Raw genomic sequence first — 18,976 nt, forward strand, 5'->3', positions numbered from 1 at the left:
TAGAGAAAACCGAACAATGGATAAAACATGGTTGCCAATTCATTCCAGCAATCTTGCTATTATAAAAGGACTATTATTAGTTCATACAGCGACGTAACCAATCAAGCTAATGCTGCCATTTAGTAGTCTTGTCCTGTTCTTTCCTTGATCTCGCCGACAATATGTGCCCACAGCCGATCCTCTGCGCCACTCTCCTTTGCTTCGGCAAGACGTCTTTCGACTGCGTCAGACGCTCTCTCGCACATGGCATCCAAGTTATAGCTGCCGCTTCCTGGTCTTCCATCAGCACCAACAGACACCACCGTTCCTTCCGAGAGAGGAACCCCGGCGCCGGCGCCGCCATTCGCCGGCGGAAACGCGGCGCTGGTGGCGCCATAGAGCTGCACCACGGACGACTCCTCGACAGAGCGATACTTGAGGAACAGCGGTCCAAGTAGCACAAGCGCTGTGCGCACCGCCACCATGAATCCCTTGGCATCTTTACCAAAGTTGGTCTTGACGGCGCCCGGGTAGTTGTGGATGAAGCTTACATCCGGGGCTCTCTTGGCTAGGGTATTCTGCGCCATGGTGATCATCGAGGCCATATGACCACGGGCCCCGATCGGGTGCTTTGAGCCGTACTCGGCCCAGTCGCTCTCATCAAAGGGGCCCTCGTAGCCGGCGGCAAAGACGGAGACGACTCGCTTCAGGCCAGTCGCTCGCTGTAAAGCCGGCAGAAGGCGGAGAGAAAATAGAATGCGCGAAGTGACAGGGAGGACGTACGCTTTGCAAAGTCCTTCTGTCGTCTCTAGTAGAGCAAACTATTAGTTACCCGCCTATACATACATATATATATATATATATATATACAGTGAGGTTTTGCTGATGTTGGGCACAACTCACTGTCTATTTGCAGGCCTCCCTGTGATTGGAACAGGAGATTGATAGTCTTTGTTTCTGACAAAATCCGTTCGCAAACTTGCACAACATTGTTCAAAAGGCTGACGTCGGACTGGATAAAAATGTACCGTCCGTCGGGATTCCGCTTAGTGCAGTCGGATATGATGATGTCGGCGGCTTCCTGCGACCGGCCGACGAGATAGATGAGCGGGCTCCGGGCGTGCTCCGCGAAGCTCTTCAGGGCGTGTCCGCCGATGCCGCTAGTGCCTCCGACGAAGACGGCCACCATGCCGGACGGAAGAGTGGCAATGCTTGCATTAGAGGCCTGGGCAACCGACAGGGTGACCATGGTGAGGAGAAGATGAATGCGAATGAAGGGGATATTATTGAGGGCGCTTTGATCTGTCAGATTTGGGGACTCTCGACGGTTCGAACGGACGGGTTTTATAGATTTCATCACTGCTGTTTTGTTAGTCGCCCATGACTAGCTCAGGTTGAGCCTGGCTGACACTTTTACCCGTTTTCGGGAAGAGGACCGACGATCCCGCTTGTCGCTCGATAGTCCCGATTTCTTAGAGAGACATGGGGTGACGCTTTTTACCACATCGGGTTGCATGACGGAATTTTACCAACGAGCAGGGCTTGTGCCTCACACCATATCAAAACCCAACATGGCTGCGGAAGGGGCACTAAATGCAGGTGCCCTTTCCACGATGAGGGCAAACAGTCTGTGTAGCATCCTTTGCCTACCCTCCAACGCCATCTTGTTCAATATCATCCGCTCACAGATGCGCTGCTTTAGCTGGCATTCCTGCCGCACTGCGTTCTCACTAAATTACTGCTCGTTGATAGCCAGCAGTGCCGCAAAGACCGGCAGTGTGACGGTGTCACTGGCACAGCAGAATCTGTCCGCCGTTCACTCAGCGCTTACACGGCCACTGCCCGTGGCACACCCTACCGCCACCGACTGTAGAGGGAAGGATATGTTAAAAAATTTAGGGTACACTGAAACAATTGAGTAGAGGGTGCCTACCACAAGCCTCGATTGCTGCACAGGCGGCTACGAGCTGGCTATTATAGGTTATGAGGAGCAACAGAGGAGTGCCTGCTTGACATAAAAAGCGACATCGCGCCCTCGTCAAAATGTGTCCATGTGAAGTAGCAGATTCAGAGTTCGGAAGCCCAATGGTCTCCAACAAAAACAGGTTATACGTGGCGCTCTACCCAAGCGGAGTCGCCAACAACGACGAACGCAAGTAAGACGCCGTCCATGTCGCACCACTATTTGGGTCGGACTGATGAATAGCAGATACCACTGGGGTTTCATCATCGGACCTAAAAATGAGAGCAAAGAAGAGGTTCGTGGCTTGCGTTGCAACGTCAGGAATTATCCCCTCCGAGGCTGGACGTACGAAGAGACCAAGCTACAGAATGTGAAGAGCACCAACAATCTCCTCGCGCGAATTCGTGTTGCAAAGATTGAAGACGAAAAGCGACTCTTGGAGATTTTGAGAGAAACTCCATTGGTTCAAGACGACCCCGAGTTTCGCTGCCGAACGTGGATGGCGGATGTCTTGTCGAGAATCGCCAATTCGGAGTCGTTCCGCAGTTGGAACCTCAGAGCTGGACTGGAGCAGGATAGAGCAAAAGGCGAGACGCTACGTGGAGAAGAAGGCTGCATCAGGGAGATACTTGGAGGCAGACCAGGCATTAGAGTCTAAACCCACGTGGGACATGATGGAGCAAAAAGAAATCGTGGAATGAGCGCGGAGGCGGCGAATTGCAATTAATCATTATGGAAAATATTACCAGTATCATTGAAGAGTCAGCATTCCAACCCGCTGATATACATGACTCTATAACATCGCGCAATCATGTCAAGTCTGCTTGTTCCGTTCACCAGACGCAGAGTTATCCCACACGTCCACTAATGCTAGGAATACCAGGTCAAAAGTCCCCCCATCACCTCTGCCTAATAGTTTCCATTTCAAGTTCATTTGGGCAAGGGTCAATGAATTTCGCCGCCATATTTTGCCATGCCATTCTGGTCTTGTTGCCGAGCCAAACGGACGTATATTCCCAGTAACGTGGAAGCCAGCCTGAAAATTCCCAGTCGATAATAGCTTCGACTTTCCCGTCACGGACGATGATGTTAAAAGGGTTGAGATCGCCATGGGTAAACACTGGCATTTCCCACTTCTGATTCTGCATAGCTATCATCCGCTGGATGTCGGCCCACTTCTCATCATCGACGTACCGAGGCTTCTGGTCTGGCCCGAGTCCCTCCCGTAGCCATTCATGAAACGCCTGCGTCGAAGGGAACGGCCCAAATCTTGGCTCCGGTCGAGGAATACGAGAGTCCCGCAGGGAGCCTCCCAAGCAGCTCTGTATTGCAGTTTCCGGGGCTGGGAGGGCGCGCAGCTCTTCCAGAACACCTCGAAGTTCCGCCAAAATGCACTCAAGCTGTGCTTCGGATAGTTTTGGGAGTGCGTCAGCCAGGTTTTTGCCACGAACGCGCTCCATGACGATGTAGGTTTTGTTTCGGTGCGTGAATGAGCAATGCACGCGGGGCCCTGGAATCTTTGTCCGATCGTTTACGAAGGCCATGGTCGCTGCTTCTTCAAGGTAGACATTTTCGCCCTTTTTCACAATAATTCTGCTCAAGATTGGGACACAGGGACCATCCCATCTATAGAATCGAGATGTGGTCTTGAGGGCAGCAAGTGTGAGATATCGTCGCAGGAAGCTGTTATTTATTGCCAAATGATGGCCATCTCGAGACTTGGCGTGGTTTACCTTCATTGCGAGGTATTGCTATTGTAGTTGAAAGGTTGTCGTAGTGACAGAGTTGCTGGTTACACTGAGGCAAGCTTCAACCCAGATGGATGGAAAAACATATGTCCGGCTATATAGCTACTCAGCCGCAACACTGATATAGAACGGCTCCTTGAGATTTCAACAATTCAAAGATTTCGTTGCTATGTATATGTTTTAATTGTTTTTACACTTGTTTGGTGGGTGGCAGTGTTTGGATGTACAACACGACGGATCCGCAGGATGGTAGGCTTCTGGCACAGAAAACGGCGCTTCTCTGGTTCTGCCTGGTGCACTTATGTATTAACTACATTTCACTTGATTTAGTTAATTAGCCCCGGGGGATGGTCATCCCACGTACAACTGCAGGACACCACACTTACACACACTTGATTCACCTACAAAGACAGTTCATGAGTGTTAGAAATACCTCAAGGTTATAAAAACAATGGGGGAAAAATGTGCAATAGCTTGTTCGTAGCTTGATTAACAGAGTATTTAGTCTCGCGAAGCAAATAATAGCAGTCGTTGGTGTCAACCATACAAGAACACAAGTCGGAGTCTTCGGTCAATAGCCCCGAAATTGTGTTTTCCTTGCGGGCGTAGTAGCTCACTTGTCCCCGTCCGTGTCTCAGTAAGATTCTGACTATCAGATCAAAGTTTTTCATTGCAAAGGCTCTCTCGACATGTGCCACGAGGCCAGCCACGTGGCGTCGGTGCACTACGGGCGGGAATAGAGCGGGCGCTGAGCTCCGAGCCTAGGCATGGGAAAAGCTTTTGGTAAAATAGTATCTATGACGCTTCAAGTTAATATGGAACTGTCATTTGTGTGGCGACTCTGCCCTCACGCAAGAGGAGTGCGTCGCTGGCTCAAGCCACCAAATCATCGAAGCGAATCGACCATAAAATGCTTCCCTGCCCCTTAGTCAACCTGCCTCTCTCTTTGCCAAAAGCTCACTATTCGTCATACGATACTACATCAAGTGTACCATTGAGATGAAAGGCACAGTAGCACTACTTTAAGGCTTGTGTTCTTCGGTATGTGGTGACGCGACTCACTTGACAGACGAAGGTGTCAAAACCCTCCCCCCTATTCCTTTCTTTTTTCTCAAGCTTCAGTTCAAGACCTGTTATGCCTTTCGAGTTTGCATTTCTTCGAATATTTGAAACACTGTCGACCTGGGCATTGTACAACACGTGGTGTAGAGGATCAAAGCAGCGCACGCCCACACAGCAAGCCTCTGTCGTGGCACTGGGGTGTTTGGTGAGGCTCCGCCCATCAAGGTGCTGGTACTAACCCAAAACAAATATTCCGCAGCGGCTAGATGATCGCTCTTGAATGTGCTACTCGAGGTATGATGTATCGATTGGGAGGGGAAAAGAACTAATTTGATTTCATCTAGCTTGTTTTGCTTTAACTGCCAAATAAATGGTAATCCTCAGCCGAGTCCTTCGATCATTTCAAATTCCGACATCCGAAAGAACAAGTCGCAGCCACGATAGTACCAGTCTTTCCCGATTTCTGCTATACACTTCTTGCTTTCATGTAGTTCTCTTGTCATATTGCGCGACACCATTTTGCTCGACATCGATTGAAACAACGGCAGATGTGGCTCGTGACGGCAAGTGCCAGTCTGCTCGACGGAGTGGGCTTCTGTTCGATCGAGTGCGGCCGGTGACAAGGACAAGGTTTGGTACTGACAGAGATGTGATGATTTCGGATGCCAGATTGCACGGTCTGGTAAGCGTTTTTTTTTTCTCTTTCAAATTTGAGTCGGCTTCTTCTTCAATTCTAGGACCATTCGACAGCGTGTTGGCTGGTTCTTGGACGGCTATGTTGACTGTCTGACAGTGTAGTCAGCCCAAGGGGTCAGTTCTTGCTCTCTCATTATTATTATTTTTTCTTCTTGTTCTCTTACATTTTTCTTTTTCTTTCCTAACATCTTGCTTCCGTTTTTCTCGATTCGGAGCCTGTGATCATCGAATGGCTGCAGTTGTTCTCGTGGGAAGCCCCTCGAATATCGCAGCGATTTTGAGATGGAGTGCAACAGTGTGTTGAGCACGGTTGAGTCGTTTCGCATATCCAGAAAGCTTTGATGGGTCAAAAATGATGAATCGACGATTTCGTTGTTGGTTCTTCAATGCCGACTGTCGATTTTGGAAGATCCTTGGTAAGCCGATGATGTTGATTCGAGGACTGTGTCGATGCTTTGGAGATGCCGACTGTCGACTCGAGCCTGAGGCTACTGTTCCTAGAGGGCCGGGGCAGGAGAAGTTACGGTCAGCCAAAAGGCTGGCAAGTAGCTCCCTCATAAGTTCCACCAATTTCCACAAATGCTTCAAGCATCGGAAGGGATAACTGTTACAGGATATAATCACGGGGAGGGGTACTTGCCTTGATGGTCCTCGGCCAGGTGAATTTGGCCAGGATCAACTGGGCAGAAGCTAAATATTCTTAGCAAAAGGCAAACTGTTGGGTGCGATACACATACCAGTGATGACCTTGATACACAAGTCTGAGGTTTCGAATTTTGATTCACAGGAATGAATGCAGATGCGAGCTGTATCTTCTTAGTACAAACGCAAACTGGTCATTGCTCGTGCACATACCAAACAGAGCATTGCAAAGCTAGTTTTTGGTCGTCGAAAGGAAATCGAACGTTTCTTCCGTCACAGAGCACAGAGTTGAGAAAGATAGTTCTCATATGAAAGCAGCAGCAAGTCGTGGGGGGCTGGGCAGCAGCAGGACAAAAGGGTCGATATTGAGCGAGGCTCAGAACGACGCAAGACTGGATAACTGGATGTTGAGAAGAGAAATCCGGCTGGCAAAGCACCGGTGGCCTAAGAACATCAGCGTCAAGCGAGTCAAGAAAGATACCGCAGCAAGATGACAGATATGTTGGCAAATTTGGTAAGTCGACAGGGGAGAATAGCGTGGACAGGATAAAGACTTAGCAGACGAGGTGAAAGACGAGGTGAAGTAGAGATCAGCGTGGTAACGGGTGAAGAAGAGCTTGGTCAATGATGAAAGAAAGGGAACGAAAATGTTGCATCACGGATGGAGAGCGCAAATAAATAGTGATTCTTGCCAATACCAGCCAGGCTACTTCTTTCTTTACATTGGCCGAGAAGACTCTAAAAGCGAAGGTGGCAGATCACGAAATGGATGGAAACCTGGATCAAGCGAATGTCAACCGAGGCAATGGAGCAATTGCGATCACGCTAGCTTTCCCATAAGCAACTACATAGAGGGCTCCTGAGAAGTTACATGGCCAAATGCTCTTAAAATTCGGCGGGCAGGGTCCTTCCTGGGACCACGATGGACGTGCATCGCTGCGCAGTTCGGGTTTTCCCTTAGCATTAAGCGAATTTGCCAAGTACCTAACTGCATCGAACTCTCAGTCTGCTCGCAAAATAAACTTCGGCAGGATCAGGCACGGGAGACGACATGACAAACGGGTCAGGTGCGCCCACAACGATTGCGCAAGAGCGGCGAAGGCGGACGGTAGGTGTCAAGTCTGCCGCTAAACACAGGCACGACTTCATCTCTGACGAGGCCGAAAATAACAGAAGGGGCCTAGATGCGCCGATGCGGCCAGATTACCACCTGCCTGCTTCTATAGAGGACACGCGTCGAACTAGAAATGAGAAATATAGGTGAGGAAGAGCCAGCGGCACACCTGCCATGTAGTTGAGGAAGCTGCCGGACAACAAAAAATACATGGTAGCAACGGAATGGCGCCAAGCTACTGCCACTCGGCTAAAACGCTTGATCAAGTAAAACTATTAATAGAAATTATGCACACATGTATCGTACAATTGCACTGCATAATCTGTAAAGAGACCTCCATCCCATGTCTGGGCCGTAGATGAGTGACTGTGGTCGGGAGAGTGGCCGGCGTCGAGTGACCTTGCTAAGGCGGCCATACAGGCAGTTTCAAGTATCTATTCTTCTTCTTAACGGAGTAGTACCTGTTGAACTGGAACAAAGGTGTATATCAGCTGCGTAGTGAAAGAAATTGACTGAGTTGGTCGGTACAATAAACGTCGAAGTGTCCGTTTTGTACGTGAATGGAAATGAGGCTCGACAATTGTTGCAGCTCCAAAGCGAGTTGAAACTCTAAGGAGGCCCTTCTGGCGTTCAATTGGAAAGGAGCATGATGAGAAGTGGGCGACGCGAGATATTTTCTAATGCTCATGGTCGTGTGTATTGGCAAATAACCCGACTTCGCTTCTACTTGCTGACTGCGAATTCGGAAACCGTTGGCGTTGTCACCAAATGACTGCGCGAAGGACAGGGAAATCCGCTCTCCGTGAAACGAAATTCTAACAATAGAATTACTATGGAACAGGACAATAACATTTTAAATTAAACAAGCAAAAACAACTCTTTGCGCATTAAGACAGCCAATGCCAATGCTGGGGTTATTAGCCGGCCGGCGACTGCTTCAGTGGGGCGTTGCAACCGCCTAACAACGCCTGGGCCTGTCCACTGAACTGTCGTCGTCACCCTCATCGCTGCTTTACCTCCATTCTTCGGCATGCACATGCTACCCCAGATTCACCATACCATCTCGCCCTAGGCTGTCGATCTTCTTAGCAATGGCGGATCAATCCAAATCACCCATATTTATCAACAGCGTACTGAAGCCAGGCAAGACACGCCCCATCCTCGTCGCGCAAACGATCGACGCTGGAGAGCAACGGCAGATTCGGCGTCATAAGAAAAGCCGCCGGGGCTGTGTCGGATGTAAGCTCCGAAAAGTCAAGGTAGATTCTCCCCGAAAGCAAATTACGCCGTTTGCAAATCTGAAAGAATCTCTTGCCGGATATGAGCTCACAACCAGCATAGTGCGATGAGCGTCAACCTTGCAGCAGCTGCCTCAAGCGCGGCATTCAGTGCGTCTCGCCGGTCAGCAGAGAAAACGCTTCGAGGCAGCCGAGACTTGCAACTGGCTTGGGATTGAGTACAACTTCGCAAATGAGCCTATTGCAGCTCGAGCTGTTTCACCACTGGGAAAAGCACACTCGATCGACATTGGTCTATCCCGAGATCTGGCCTGTGATCATGCAGCATGCATTTCACGTACGAAGACCGCAGGCAGTATCCCTCCTGAAAGACCGAGGCTAATGGCTATTTCCCTAGGAAAACTTCGTCATGACTTCCATGCTGTGTACTTCTGCAATGCACCTATCCACGCTCCGTCCGCAAAGCACAAAGTACTCGGATCTTGCCAGCTGGTTGATGCCCAGGTCGATTTCGCTGTTTCGGCAAAGTCTATCCAAGACCCTCACCAAGGACAACGCCGAAGCTATAGTCGGCGCGGCTCTTTTGATAAACTACATCTCGTGGTTCGACCTCTCTTTTCTTCAGGACGATGCGAGCACCGTTGATGCTCTGGTCCAAGATCCATTATTACTTGCCAGCTCCGGCATCACACATGCTTGGTTTCAAACAATACCCTCCCTCATTGAAGGGGGGAGTGCCTTCCTCAAAGTCATGACCTACCATCCCCGACTCACGATCGAAAATGCTCTCGCTCAACAAAGCGACAGCAAAGACCTGTTTCTGCAGCCATTAATGGATATTTGGGATGACCCACGCTGTCAAACATCTAGCAGCTTGACTGCAAACACAACTGTCCATGAACCCGCGAGCAATCGAGCTTGGCACCTTCTCCAAGGCCTTGAGAGTAAACTCGTACCTGCCGATCCCCGACAAGGACAAAAGCTCGTGCAGTGCGATGAGTCTGAGAAATTGCGGCAGTATAAAGAGGAGGTCACCAGAATAACCAGCAACTCCGCCCCACTCGACAATTCACTTGCCATTTCCGCGCAAAGCACGCGGTCCTCGGAAGCTCGGTCTTCCTTTGCATACGTTGTTCGTCGCATATCACCCCTGATACACTGCCAGACTCTGTCATCCATTTCGAATCCAAGAATGCCGGCCGAGCTCGCGGCTATTCACAACGACATTGAGCAGCTTATTTACGGATTTCCGATTCTCTGCTGCGGTCCTTTTACTGACCTTGTGCAAAGGAGAGATACGCGTGCCTTGGTCCTGCTCTTGCATTTTTATCGCGCAGCGCGAGTCTTGCTGGATCCTGGGAGGTGTTGGTGGGCAGGGGCGAGAATCGGCGCCATGGAGGACCTCATCCTCAACGAACTCGAGCTTCGGGGATTGAGCATGTATCTGGGCAGTTCTAGTCACGGTGATATTGGCTGATGATCTATCACCTACGACCAAAACTCACTCTCGCTTAAGAGATTCGCGAAGAATTTAGCTACTGGATTTTTTTCTACCAAAAAGGGAAGCTCTCATTGGACAACTACCGACCAGCTGAGCATATCGGGGTGCTAACGTTGTCCGTCGCCCAGACTATATGATCCGTTTGAACTATTCATGCTGCAGATGAACTTGCGCAGACAGAATTATCCGAATGAGATTTCTCAGCGTTCGCCACAGAAGCTGATTGAGACAGCGTTCAATTGTCTTAGAAACACTTGCGATGGACTATGGAAGGACCGGCCTCATCATACTCTTGCTTGGAAATCCAGAGCTGCTGGAATGTCGAAAGCGAGGCCAGAATCGATCCACCGATCCACACAGAGTATTTGCGCTCGGGCGGGGCGATAATCTTCACCTTCATCGATGTCGGCGCGAGGTTCGTCAGCTCCTTCTGCATGCGGTCGGCCAGGCCGGGGTACATGGTGGTGCCACCAGACTAAAGAGGTTGTTAGTCGAAACCGTTCTATATATCAGAAGTGCCACAGCGCAAAATACTCACCATGACGATGTTGTTATACAAGTCCTTTCGGACATCGACGTCACACTTGATGATGGAGTTGAACGTGGTCGCGTGAATGCCGCCACCTTCGAGACCAAGAACAGATGGTTGGAACAAGGCCTCGGGAGCACGGAAGCGTTCATTTCCGATGGTGATGACCTGTCCATCAGGTAGCTCGTACGATTTCTCCAAGCTCGAACTTTGTGCGGCTGTCTGGATCTCTTGTTCGAAATCAAGCGCCACATAGCACAGTTTTTCCTTGATGTCACGGACAATCTCGCGTTCAGCTGTGGTCGAGAAGGCGTACCCACGCTCGGCCAGAATCTTCATGAGGTAATCCGTAAGGTCACGCCCTGCCATGTCAATACGTGCAATCGCATGCGGGAGTGCAAATCCTTCATAGATAGGCACGACGTGGGTGACGCCATCGCCAGAGTCGAGCACAATGCCCGTGGTGCGACCGGAGGCGTACAAGGACAAGACAGCTTGAATCTGGACATAAAATGCAGGGGCATTAAAGGTCTCGAAAATGATTTGCGTCATCTTTTCGCGGTTTGACTTGGGATTGATCGGCGCCTCGGTCAACAGGATGGGGTGTTCCTCAGGGGCCACGCGAAGCTCGTTGTAAAAGGTATGATGCCAGATTTTTTCCATGTCATCCCAGTTGGTGACGACGCCGTGCTCGATGGGGTAGCGCAGGGTGAGGATGCCTCGCTTGGCCTGGGCTTCGTCGCCGACATAGGAGTCTTTCTGGCCCATGCCTATCATGATGCCATGATGGCGAGGACGGCCGACAATCGAGGGGAATACGGCTCGCGGTGCATCGTCACCGGCAAAACCAGCCTTGCACATGCCAGAGCTGTATCTGAATCAGCCTGAGGTCATTCGCAGCATATCAAGGAGCTTCATGTGGCCAAGGAGCACCGTTTGGGGTTCGGAAAGCTTACCCATTGTCGATGACGAGAGCGGCAACTTCTTCCTCCATGATTACAGAGAGAGAAGCAAAGACTTGGTAAACTATTTGACCAGATCTACTATTCAGCGATGTCGAAGTTGGTGGAAGTTGAAGAGAACGGTTTTTAGAATGCGGACTTTGCAGTACGAGGTGTAGAGTCGAGGCACCACGCAAAACAGTTCAAGAGGGCAGCGGCACACATCAGCATATTAAGAGGCGGGTCTTTCTACCTGTCCGATACCTCATATCCAACGATTACGAATAGCAGGCACCACTATAATTACCAGCCAAGACTGGTGCTCGGCGGAAACAAACGTTGCGGCTACACCTGACGATTCGCCCCACATATTCCATGTCTCATTCAGATGCCTATTTTACGATTAACCAGGCAGCAGTTTTTGGGATCAAAAAGCTTGAATCGCGAAGTGTGGCAAATTAGAAGAATAGCCAAGTCCGCTAGGCACCGATATAAGATGGCGTGACGCAGTCTTTTCGACACATACACACCCACCTGACCCTGCAGACTCCAGATCGGAAAACGCAGCTGCTCTCATTGGAGATGAAGCCATGTAATTACAGACGGGTAGGGCTCTTTTACAGGTAAAGAGCCTTGTCACGGGAGCCCGGGGCTTAAAACTACCCGGATCTACACCCTGACGGTGGTGGACGCCGCGTGTGTTCCCCAATTCGAGCGGATTTCCGCCAGCTAGTTCAGCGCAACGCTACTTCGATTCGTGGGAAGCGCCTCAAAGATTTCGCATTCCTAATTGGGAATGCGAAGTGCTCCACTTTCGATGACACTGTGGACTCCAGCAACTCAATGTCGATGAGGCCGTGTAAGCGAAACCTGGTCCAGCGGAAAGGGGGGGAATAAAAAAAGAAATTCAAGCTAACATTGGTATATCTCAGCTACTCGACGCGCGTCACCCATTCAAGACTTCCCAAAATCAAAGTTGTACAAAAGTGCTGAGTCCCGCAGTCGCGTCCTGCTTTGTTGCTGCCTGGGCGGTATCCTCATGTTCGATGCCTCGCGGTCACAGGGTAGGGATTTAAATCTGCATTCACACCGCATGCAATAATATCACCATTGTTCTTCTGAGACACACTTTCCATTTGCTGTTGTACCGTGTCAAAAATGCGCCATTGAGCCAATACCGCCACCATGGTCTTAGACCTGGGACGGCTCCCACCAGAGGTCCGACTGCTCGTCTGGGAAGCGACACTCCCTGACCGCCGCGTCTTTCACGTCAGCGATCTCACAGAAGTTCCGCAGACTCCACGGATAACCAACAGCACCAAGCGGAACGAGCAGCTATTCAGCTTTCACATTCGACATGCGCCGCCCATCGCTCACGGAATCTGCCACGAGTCGCGCGCCGTTGTTCTATCACGCGGGTTCCTCCTCTCAGGCAGTAAAACCTGCACGGGCAAGCCTTCCGCGGGGCCATGGTTCAATCCCCAACGCGATATGCTATACTTGGATCGCAACATGCGGCACTGCCTCAAGGCCAAGACGCCGATCAACGTTCATGGTCTGAATCGCGTCCTGCACGTTGGGCTCGAGTGGCGCGCCTGGTTCCGCGATGTCCCGCGCTTACCAGACGGCGAGAACATGCATCATCAGCAGTGGAAGATGGCCATGGAGCCGCTGCTGCTGCATTGTCCGAGCGCGGAGACCATGAGCTTTGTGCTGCCCCGCGTGCGGCATGCCGGCGGCGTTCCGTCAGGGCGCGAGCCATATGGCGCGGAAAAGTACAGTTGCAGCTTGGAAACGCTACCAGAGGGGACAAAAGTGCCGTGGGAGAGGATGCCGGTGCAGGTCACCAATGGCGCGCTGGTCAACTATCCGGGGACGGCCCTGTCGCAGCTCGGGGGCGAGAGCATGCCCGTGGAGTGGAGGGTGATTTGTCGACAGATGAAGACGGCAGCCGACTTGCTGCCAGGTGATGGAACGCAAAATGTGGAGGATGAGGGTTTTCATGAGCCAGTGACGCAAAGGAGAAGGATCATCAGCGTAAGAGGTTGGTGGCTGGTCCGACCTGGAGCACGGATAGGCCAGGAGGAGCAAGAGGCGCAGGAGTTTTGGGAGTGAGTGACGGCGTTGTCACTTTTGAGAAGTGTTAAACTCTTTATGTATCGTGGGAAACGAAGCCATAATCGATTGGTCCGTTGACCTTGCCCTGATTAACACAATGCGGTCGGGTCGTCTCGTGTATCTGGCAGTCCACCTTCCGCTGATCGTCTCATGTAAATGAAAACGGTGTCGGACAGTACATGTATTCCTTCCAGAATACCGAAGGAGAATCACCCAGCGGCGAGAGGTTTGTTCCATCATTATCATATTCTTGGCCCTGGCATTCTGCAGGCACAACACTAAAGCCGGTTTCAAAATCCAGAGCCTGGAAGTTATAGCCAAACCAAACAATAGGACCAGGTCCAGACAGCATAAATATATCGTGCAGCGTCACCTTTCAAACGAACACATTCAGCAATTTGACTGGGTTTTACAAGAGTTGCTAATTAATTAGGCGAGATCTAATAGATGCAGATAGGCCGTCGTCGAGCTGTCTTCTTGTGTAGGGTAGGTGGCGGGCGGGCCTGGCAATATGTGGTGGCCTTGCGACGGGCGAGTACCCAGAAGTGGTTGACGAGAGGGAGTGAGACTCCCTCGGCGACAAGTAGTTGGTGTCAAGGTTATGGAACAGCAAGCAGTCTATTGGAACGGAAGAGGGTTTGCGCAGAAAGGGGAGCCAACAATCACGGCAATTGATACATGAGTGTGGATTTCTGCCGCCGTTTCGTCACAACTCTTTACAGAATATACTTGGCCGGTTTCGAAGACAAAATGCCGCAAAAAGGCAACAAGACACCAGGCTTGAGAGAGATTTCATCTGTACAAGCACACTTGCATCATCGGTGAAACGCAGTCGTGTCGCCAAGCGCCACTGCTACGAAGCGGCATTTATTCAGTGATTTAAAACCAAGCACCAGTGCGCGTTTTCCTACGACGGGTCGGCCCAGCGCGCACAGCTACCACGGCCCAAGAGAGAGAGCTACATAGTTAATTTTGAGCGTCCGTCACTTGTTACAAGATGTGGCCCGTGCAAACTACGCAACGGAACGCGCGACGAATTTTTTCCTTTCCCGCTGCCGTCGCAGAATGAAGGAGCATGCACGGCCTCTTCCTGGGGGTGGCGCTTTGGCAACGATGCGCCGCTCGAGGGACCAACGAAACTTGCCGGTGCGCTTTGCTTCTTTCTCCCCGGATAAATTGCCTGTTTCACAGGAATTTCCGCTGCAGCGTACGCCACGCAGCCAGGCGCGGGGAGCAATACAACGTGTAAATGGAAAAGGAATAAAGTTGGGCGAGAGCAACGGGCCGGTCCACTTGGAAGAGAACAGACCCTGCAGCAATGGCCTGGTAACGTGAAGGGATAACTAGTTGATACCACGAGGGCTCAAAGAAGTTTGAGCTTTGAGTCTTGGCATCATGAAAGGGCCAATGCTCCAAGGCGCAAGCGTTGTGATGACTTCTCATGATTGATGCTCTTTTGCACGGGGTCCTGAGGGTTTCGGGCATGGATTTGTTTTGATCTTTGGCCGGATGCGGCTCTGCGACTATTGCTTTCCATCCCTCGGTGTTGTCTCGGATTATAATGGGAGTAGCCAGACAACCCAGAGTGCGAGAGTCACATTTGTCGAAATGGTCGCGTGCGACACGTCAACAATGAAGGACGCTAAAAGAGAGGTCGTTTTTGCGGGAGGGAGGCACGTAAACAAAGCTCCATGGCCGACCAACAAGAAGTCAAACTCGCCAACTGGACAGATTGGGCCAAGCTGCAGGGCTGCATCCCTTTTTGGGCAGGACGAAACAAAGTCTAAAAGCCACCGACTCAAACTGGAAGTTGGGTCAGGTACCAGGGTTCGTAATTAGTTGCGGGCGCGTCCAGGTCTGCCCTGCGGCTCTTGTTCAAATGTTGCAGCGACCAGTGCCACCAATTTGACAATTACACACACGTGGGGAGGGATGCTGACGCGAGCGCTTCTCGGGTGTTGGTAACTGGGGCTGTCTGGTCGTTACGGACAATGAATGAATGAAAGAAAGAGGGCCCGTGTCAATGTGCGCGTTGCAGGCATTGCCGTGCGTGCCTGTGCAGGTTTCGAAGCCTGGTGCTCGGGGGCGGCGAGTATGTGCTTGTGACGGGGCAGCTATGCAGCGCAGGGCCTCTTTTGGCAGAATGATGCGTGGATGTGTAGCAGCAGACGATCTATGACCCGAACGACGTGCGACGAGAATGTCTGGAAGAGAATAAAATTTGGAAAGAAGCTAAAACGACCTAGACATGGGACGCGACTCATTTGGCCGGCTAGGAACAGAGTCGCATTCAGGCGCCGGGCTAGAAGCTTGTTTTATTAGTTGCCCGGCTGGCTGGGTCGAGGCGGTGATGTAGCGGGATTGTACAGTGCACAAAGCAAGGTACAAGAAGCACAAAGTGGTACATGTGAGGGGATAAAAGGAATTGTGCAACACAGGCTGAAAGAAACAAGCAAAAAAAAAAAAAAAAGAGACAGCGTCGGGTCAACAGTTGTCAGTCAATGACACCAACGATTGCCTGTGGCGCCAAACGGCCCACGCGACAGATCCACAGCTCATTTCCGCGCTGGCGAGGGCGCGCTATGATTGGCGGGTAGTCGTTTGGGGGAGATGACGGCCCGCGTCCGATTGGAAGAATGTGGCACATTATTTGTCCACCAACATGCAGGTACCCTTGCGTGCCTTGTCTGTGCCTGACAGGACAGCTGGGACAGGTGGACAGGTACCGCTGGGACCAGCCACAGGCACAGGCACAGGCACAGGCTGGCTCCCCAAGGCTCACTCGAGTCCTTGGGCAGACACCAGACAGTGGCCCAGCGCCATTACCATCAGTAAATTGCACAGGGCCACACGGTCGAATAGGGTGCTGGAGTGCCCCAGGCCAGCCCGTCCGCAATTTCAGGTACCCCCTCTCCTCGCGGTACCCCAGAGTGACCCCCTTGTCCTCTAAATTGCCTGCCAACCTGCTCTTTCTCACGCTCCTCTCGCTTGCTGCTCTCTTTCAGCGTTCGAGACCTCCCTAGCGAGCCCCAGCCAGGCCCACAAATTTCTCCCCGTAGGTATCCTCGTCGCCCGTCCAGCTGCCGCCCCCGCCCTGATTTCCATCCACCGGTACCTCCTGGCACTCAACCTCGTCTCGACTCGCCCTCACACTCCTTTCGTTTGATCTTCCACCGTCTTTCCACGCTTCGTCCTTCCTTTGCCTTTCTCTTCCCCGTTCAATTGCCGCCAGACGGAAAATTCTAATTCTTCGTCGACTCGCTCCTTTGGTACCGGCTCTTGTCCAATTCCCTTCTTTATAACCACCGACGGCCCACACGCTTCGCTTGTTTACATCCGACCGCTTCTCAATTATCCCCGACTTTGGCTTCAATGCTCTCGACGCTCCTTCGCTTTCGCACATTATAACCAACTACGCTTCCGACAAGGACGACATCGCGATCCATATTCGCCGCATCTCCTTGCCATTGCAGCCTCGCGTCTTGGCTCCCGCACCAGTCCAGCTCTAGACGAGCTCACCTTCATTTCCATTTCCACGCAATACTTTTCGCGCAAACCAGACAACCGTCACCATGCAGCTCGCTACGCTGCAGGCCTTTGTCGCCTCGGCCGTCGTCATTCTCGCGCCCGTCGCTGACGCCTCGGTCCTTCACCGAAACCTCCACCACCAGGCGCGCCGACACACGCACCTGCACCATGAGCACCACCGCGCTCTCGAGAGCCCCCCCAGCTCCGTCTCCTCGGTCGTCAAGCGCGGCACCTGCGCCTTTCCTACCGACGACCCCAACCTCGTCGCCGTCACCCCGGACCAGAAGAATGCCGGCTGGGCTATGAGCCCTGATCAGTCCTGCGAACCCGGCCACTATTGCCCCATCGCCTGCAAGGAGGGCATGGTTATGAACCAGTGGCAGCCCGACTCGACCTACACCTATCCTTCCTCCATGAACGGTGGTCTCTTCTGCGACGACAACGGCAACATCAAGAAGCCCTTCCCGGGCGAGCCCAATTGCGTCCCCGGCACCGGTACCGTCAAGGCCATCAACAAATGCGGCAAGAAGATTTCCTACTGCCAGACTGTTCTGCCCGGCAACGAGGCCATGCTTATTCCCACCGTTGTTGACTCCATGTCCACCCTCGCGGTTCCCGGCATCTCCTACTGGCAGAAGACAGCTGCCCACTTCTACATCAACGGTCCCGGTGTTGGTTCCGAGGGATGCATCTGGGGCACGGATTCTAACCCTCTCGGTAACTGGGCCCACTATGTCGCCGGTGCCAACACGGATGCTAGCGGCCAGACCTTTGTCCAGCTCTCCATCAACCCCATGTGGAAGAGTTCCGCCCTCTTCAGCACCAAGCCCGGCTTTGGTGTCAAGATTGAGTGCCCTGATGGTGGCTGCAACGGCCTTCCCTGTGAAATCTCAGAAGAGGGTGAGATCAAGAGCAACAACCTCGCCAGTGGCGCTGGAGGCGCCAGTTTCTGTGTCGTCACTGTCCCCAAGGGCGGCTCTGCTCACATTGTTGCCTTTGATGGCTCTGGCGGTCACTCTTCCGCCCCCGCTCTTGGCAACGCCGCTGCCGCCCAGGACTCTTCTTCTTCATCCTCGTCAACGAGCTCCTCCACGCCGCCTCCGCCATCCACCACCTCGACTCACAGCTCTACCCCTTCGCCCACGCCGACCAGCACCAGCACCAGCACTACTACCAGCTCTAGCACGCGGACTACCACTACCACCTCTTCTCACACCACTACTACCTCCACCACCACCACCACCACTACTACTACCACTGTCAGCACGCCTTCGTCTACCACCAGCGAGACTCCCACCGTGCAGCCTGGTATCTTTCACGAAGAGAATAACAGCACCGCCACCCACACCGCCAACAGCACCTATGCAGGATCTCCAAGTAGCCCTCAGGCCACTCCTACCACCAAGGACAAGAAGAATGAGTCTGGACGTCAGCAGGGCAGCACTGCCATTGTTAGTCTTGTCTTTGCGGTGGTCGCCGCTGCTTGCTTTTACTAGAAACAAAACGCAAGCGACCGCCGACTAGCCCGTGGCTAGCCATCGTCTTCGAACCTGCACAATTTTCTTTGCTTTACACTTTTTGTGCCTCTGCCCAACATCTTGTGGCACCGGCTAGCTGAAGTCGCGTCTACAGATGCTTTGGGCTGGTGGAGGTTGTTATTTTGCTTTCTCTTCGTGCCGACGCTACTTGCAGCTTGTTTGCTCGAGCTGGGCCTCCTTTACCGTTTATACCTTGTCCACTTGGACTTTTTCACTCTTGCCATATATCAGCCAAACATTTATCCCTTCGATGATGTTGTTGTATTGACGCTTCTCCCTCAACAGGAGGGCCAATCTTGCTTTACACTTCTTTTGTTTCTTGCCGGAACAACATGGCCAATTAGCTTTGCGCTAAAGGCATTTACCATTCTTGCTCACG

General features: G+C 52.0%; 7 protein-coding genes across 7 annotated transcripts; 4 read left to right on the forward strand and 3 right to left on the reverse strand.

Annotated features, from left to right (window-relative positions):
• Nucleotides 1-119: 119 nt before the first annotated feature.
• LMH87_006178 (uncharacterized protein) lies at nucleotides 120-1,228 on the reverse strand (the record flags this gene model as incomplete). Its single annotated transcript, XM_056204023.1, has 2 exons — nucleotides 120-787; nucleotides 883-1,228. The coding sequence occupies 2 exons, from the start codon at nucleotides 1,226-1,228 to the stop codon at nucleotides 120-122; spliced, it is 1,014 nt and encodes a 337-aa protein (XP_056059421.1).
• Nucleotides 1,229-2,064: 836 nt separating this feature from the next.
• LMH87_006179 (uncharacterized protein) lies at nucleotides 2,065-2,600 on the forward strand (the record flags this gene model as incomplete). The annotated part of the gene is made up of 2 exons (XM_056204024.1): nucleotides 2,065-2,135; nucleotides 2,189-2,600. The coding sequence occupies 2 exons, from the start codon at nucleotides 2,065-2,067 to the stop codon at nucleotides 2,598-2,600; spliced, it is 483 nt and encodes a 160-aa protein (XP_056059422.1).
• Nucleotides 2,601-2,841: 241 nt separating this feature from the next.
• On the reverse strand, nucleotides 2,842-3,681 carry LMH87_006180 (uncharacterized protein; the record flags this gene model as incomplete). Its single annotated transcript, XM_056204025.1, has 1 exon — nucleotides 2,842-3,681. The coding sequence occupies one exon, from the start codon at nucleotides 3,679-3,681 to the stop codon at nucleotides 2,842-2,844; it is 840 nt and encodes a 279-aa protein (XP_056059423.1).
• Nucleotides 3,682-8,295: 4,614 nt separating this feature from the next.
• LMH87_006181 (uncharacterized protein) lies at nucleotides 8,296-10,080 on the forward strand (the record flags this gene model as incomplete). Its single annotated transcript, XM_056204026.1, has 4 exons — nucleotides 8,296-8,463; nucleotides 8,546-8,779; nucleotides 8,840-9,905; nucleotides 9,959-10,080. 4 exons carry the CDS (start codon nucleotides 8,296-8,298, stop codon nucleotides 10,078-10,080), a joined length of 1,590 nt encoding a protein of 529 aa, XP_056059424.1.
• A 107-nt stretch (nucleotides 10,081-10,187) lies between these two features.
• Nucleotides 10,188-11,466, reverse strand: LMH87_006182 (uncharacterized protein; the record flags this gene model as incomplete). The annotated part of the gene is made up of 3 exons (XM_056204028.1): nucleotides 10,188-10,418; nucleotides 10,482-11,340; nucleotides 11,429-11,466. The coding sequence occupies 3 exons, from the start codon at nucleotides 11,464-11,466 to the stop codon at nucleotides 10,188-10,190; spliced, it is 1,128 nt and encodes a 375-aa protein (XP_056059425.1).
• A 1,132-nt stretch (nucleotides 11,467-12,598) lies between these two features.
• Nucleotides 12,599-13,528, forward strand: LMH87_006183 (uncharacterized protein; the record flags this gene model as incomplete). Its single annotated transcript, XM_056204029.1, has 1 exon — nucleotides 12,599-13,528. The coding sequence occupies one exon, from the start codon at nucleotides 12,599-12,601 to the stop codon at nucleotides 13,526-13,528; it is 930 nt and encodes a 309-aa protein (XP_056059426.1).
• A 3,575-nt stretch (nucleotides 13,529-17,103) lies between these two features.
• LMH87_006184 (uncharacterized protein) lies at nucleotides 17,104-18,555 on the forward strand (the record flags this gene model as incomplete). Its single annotated transcript, XM_056204030.1, has 1 exon — nucleotides 17,104-18,555. One exon carries the CDS (start codon nucleotides 17,104-17,106, stop codon nucleotides 18,553-18,555), a length of 1,452 nt encoding a protein of 483 aa, XP_056059427.1.
• Nucleotides 18,556-18,976: the final 421 nt, after the last annotated feature.

This window comes from Akanthomyces muscarius, chromosome 1, assembly GCF_028009165.1.
Source record: "Akanthomyces muscarius strain Ve6 chromosome 1, whole genome shotgun sequence".
In the NCBI taxonomy this organism is placed as follows: Eukaryota; Fungi; Ascomycota; class Sordariomycetes; order Hypocreales; family Cordycipitaceae; genus Akanthomyces; species Akanthomyces muscarius.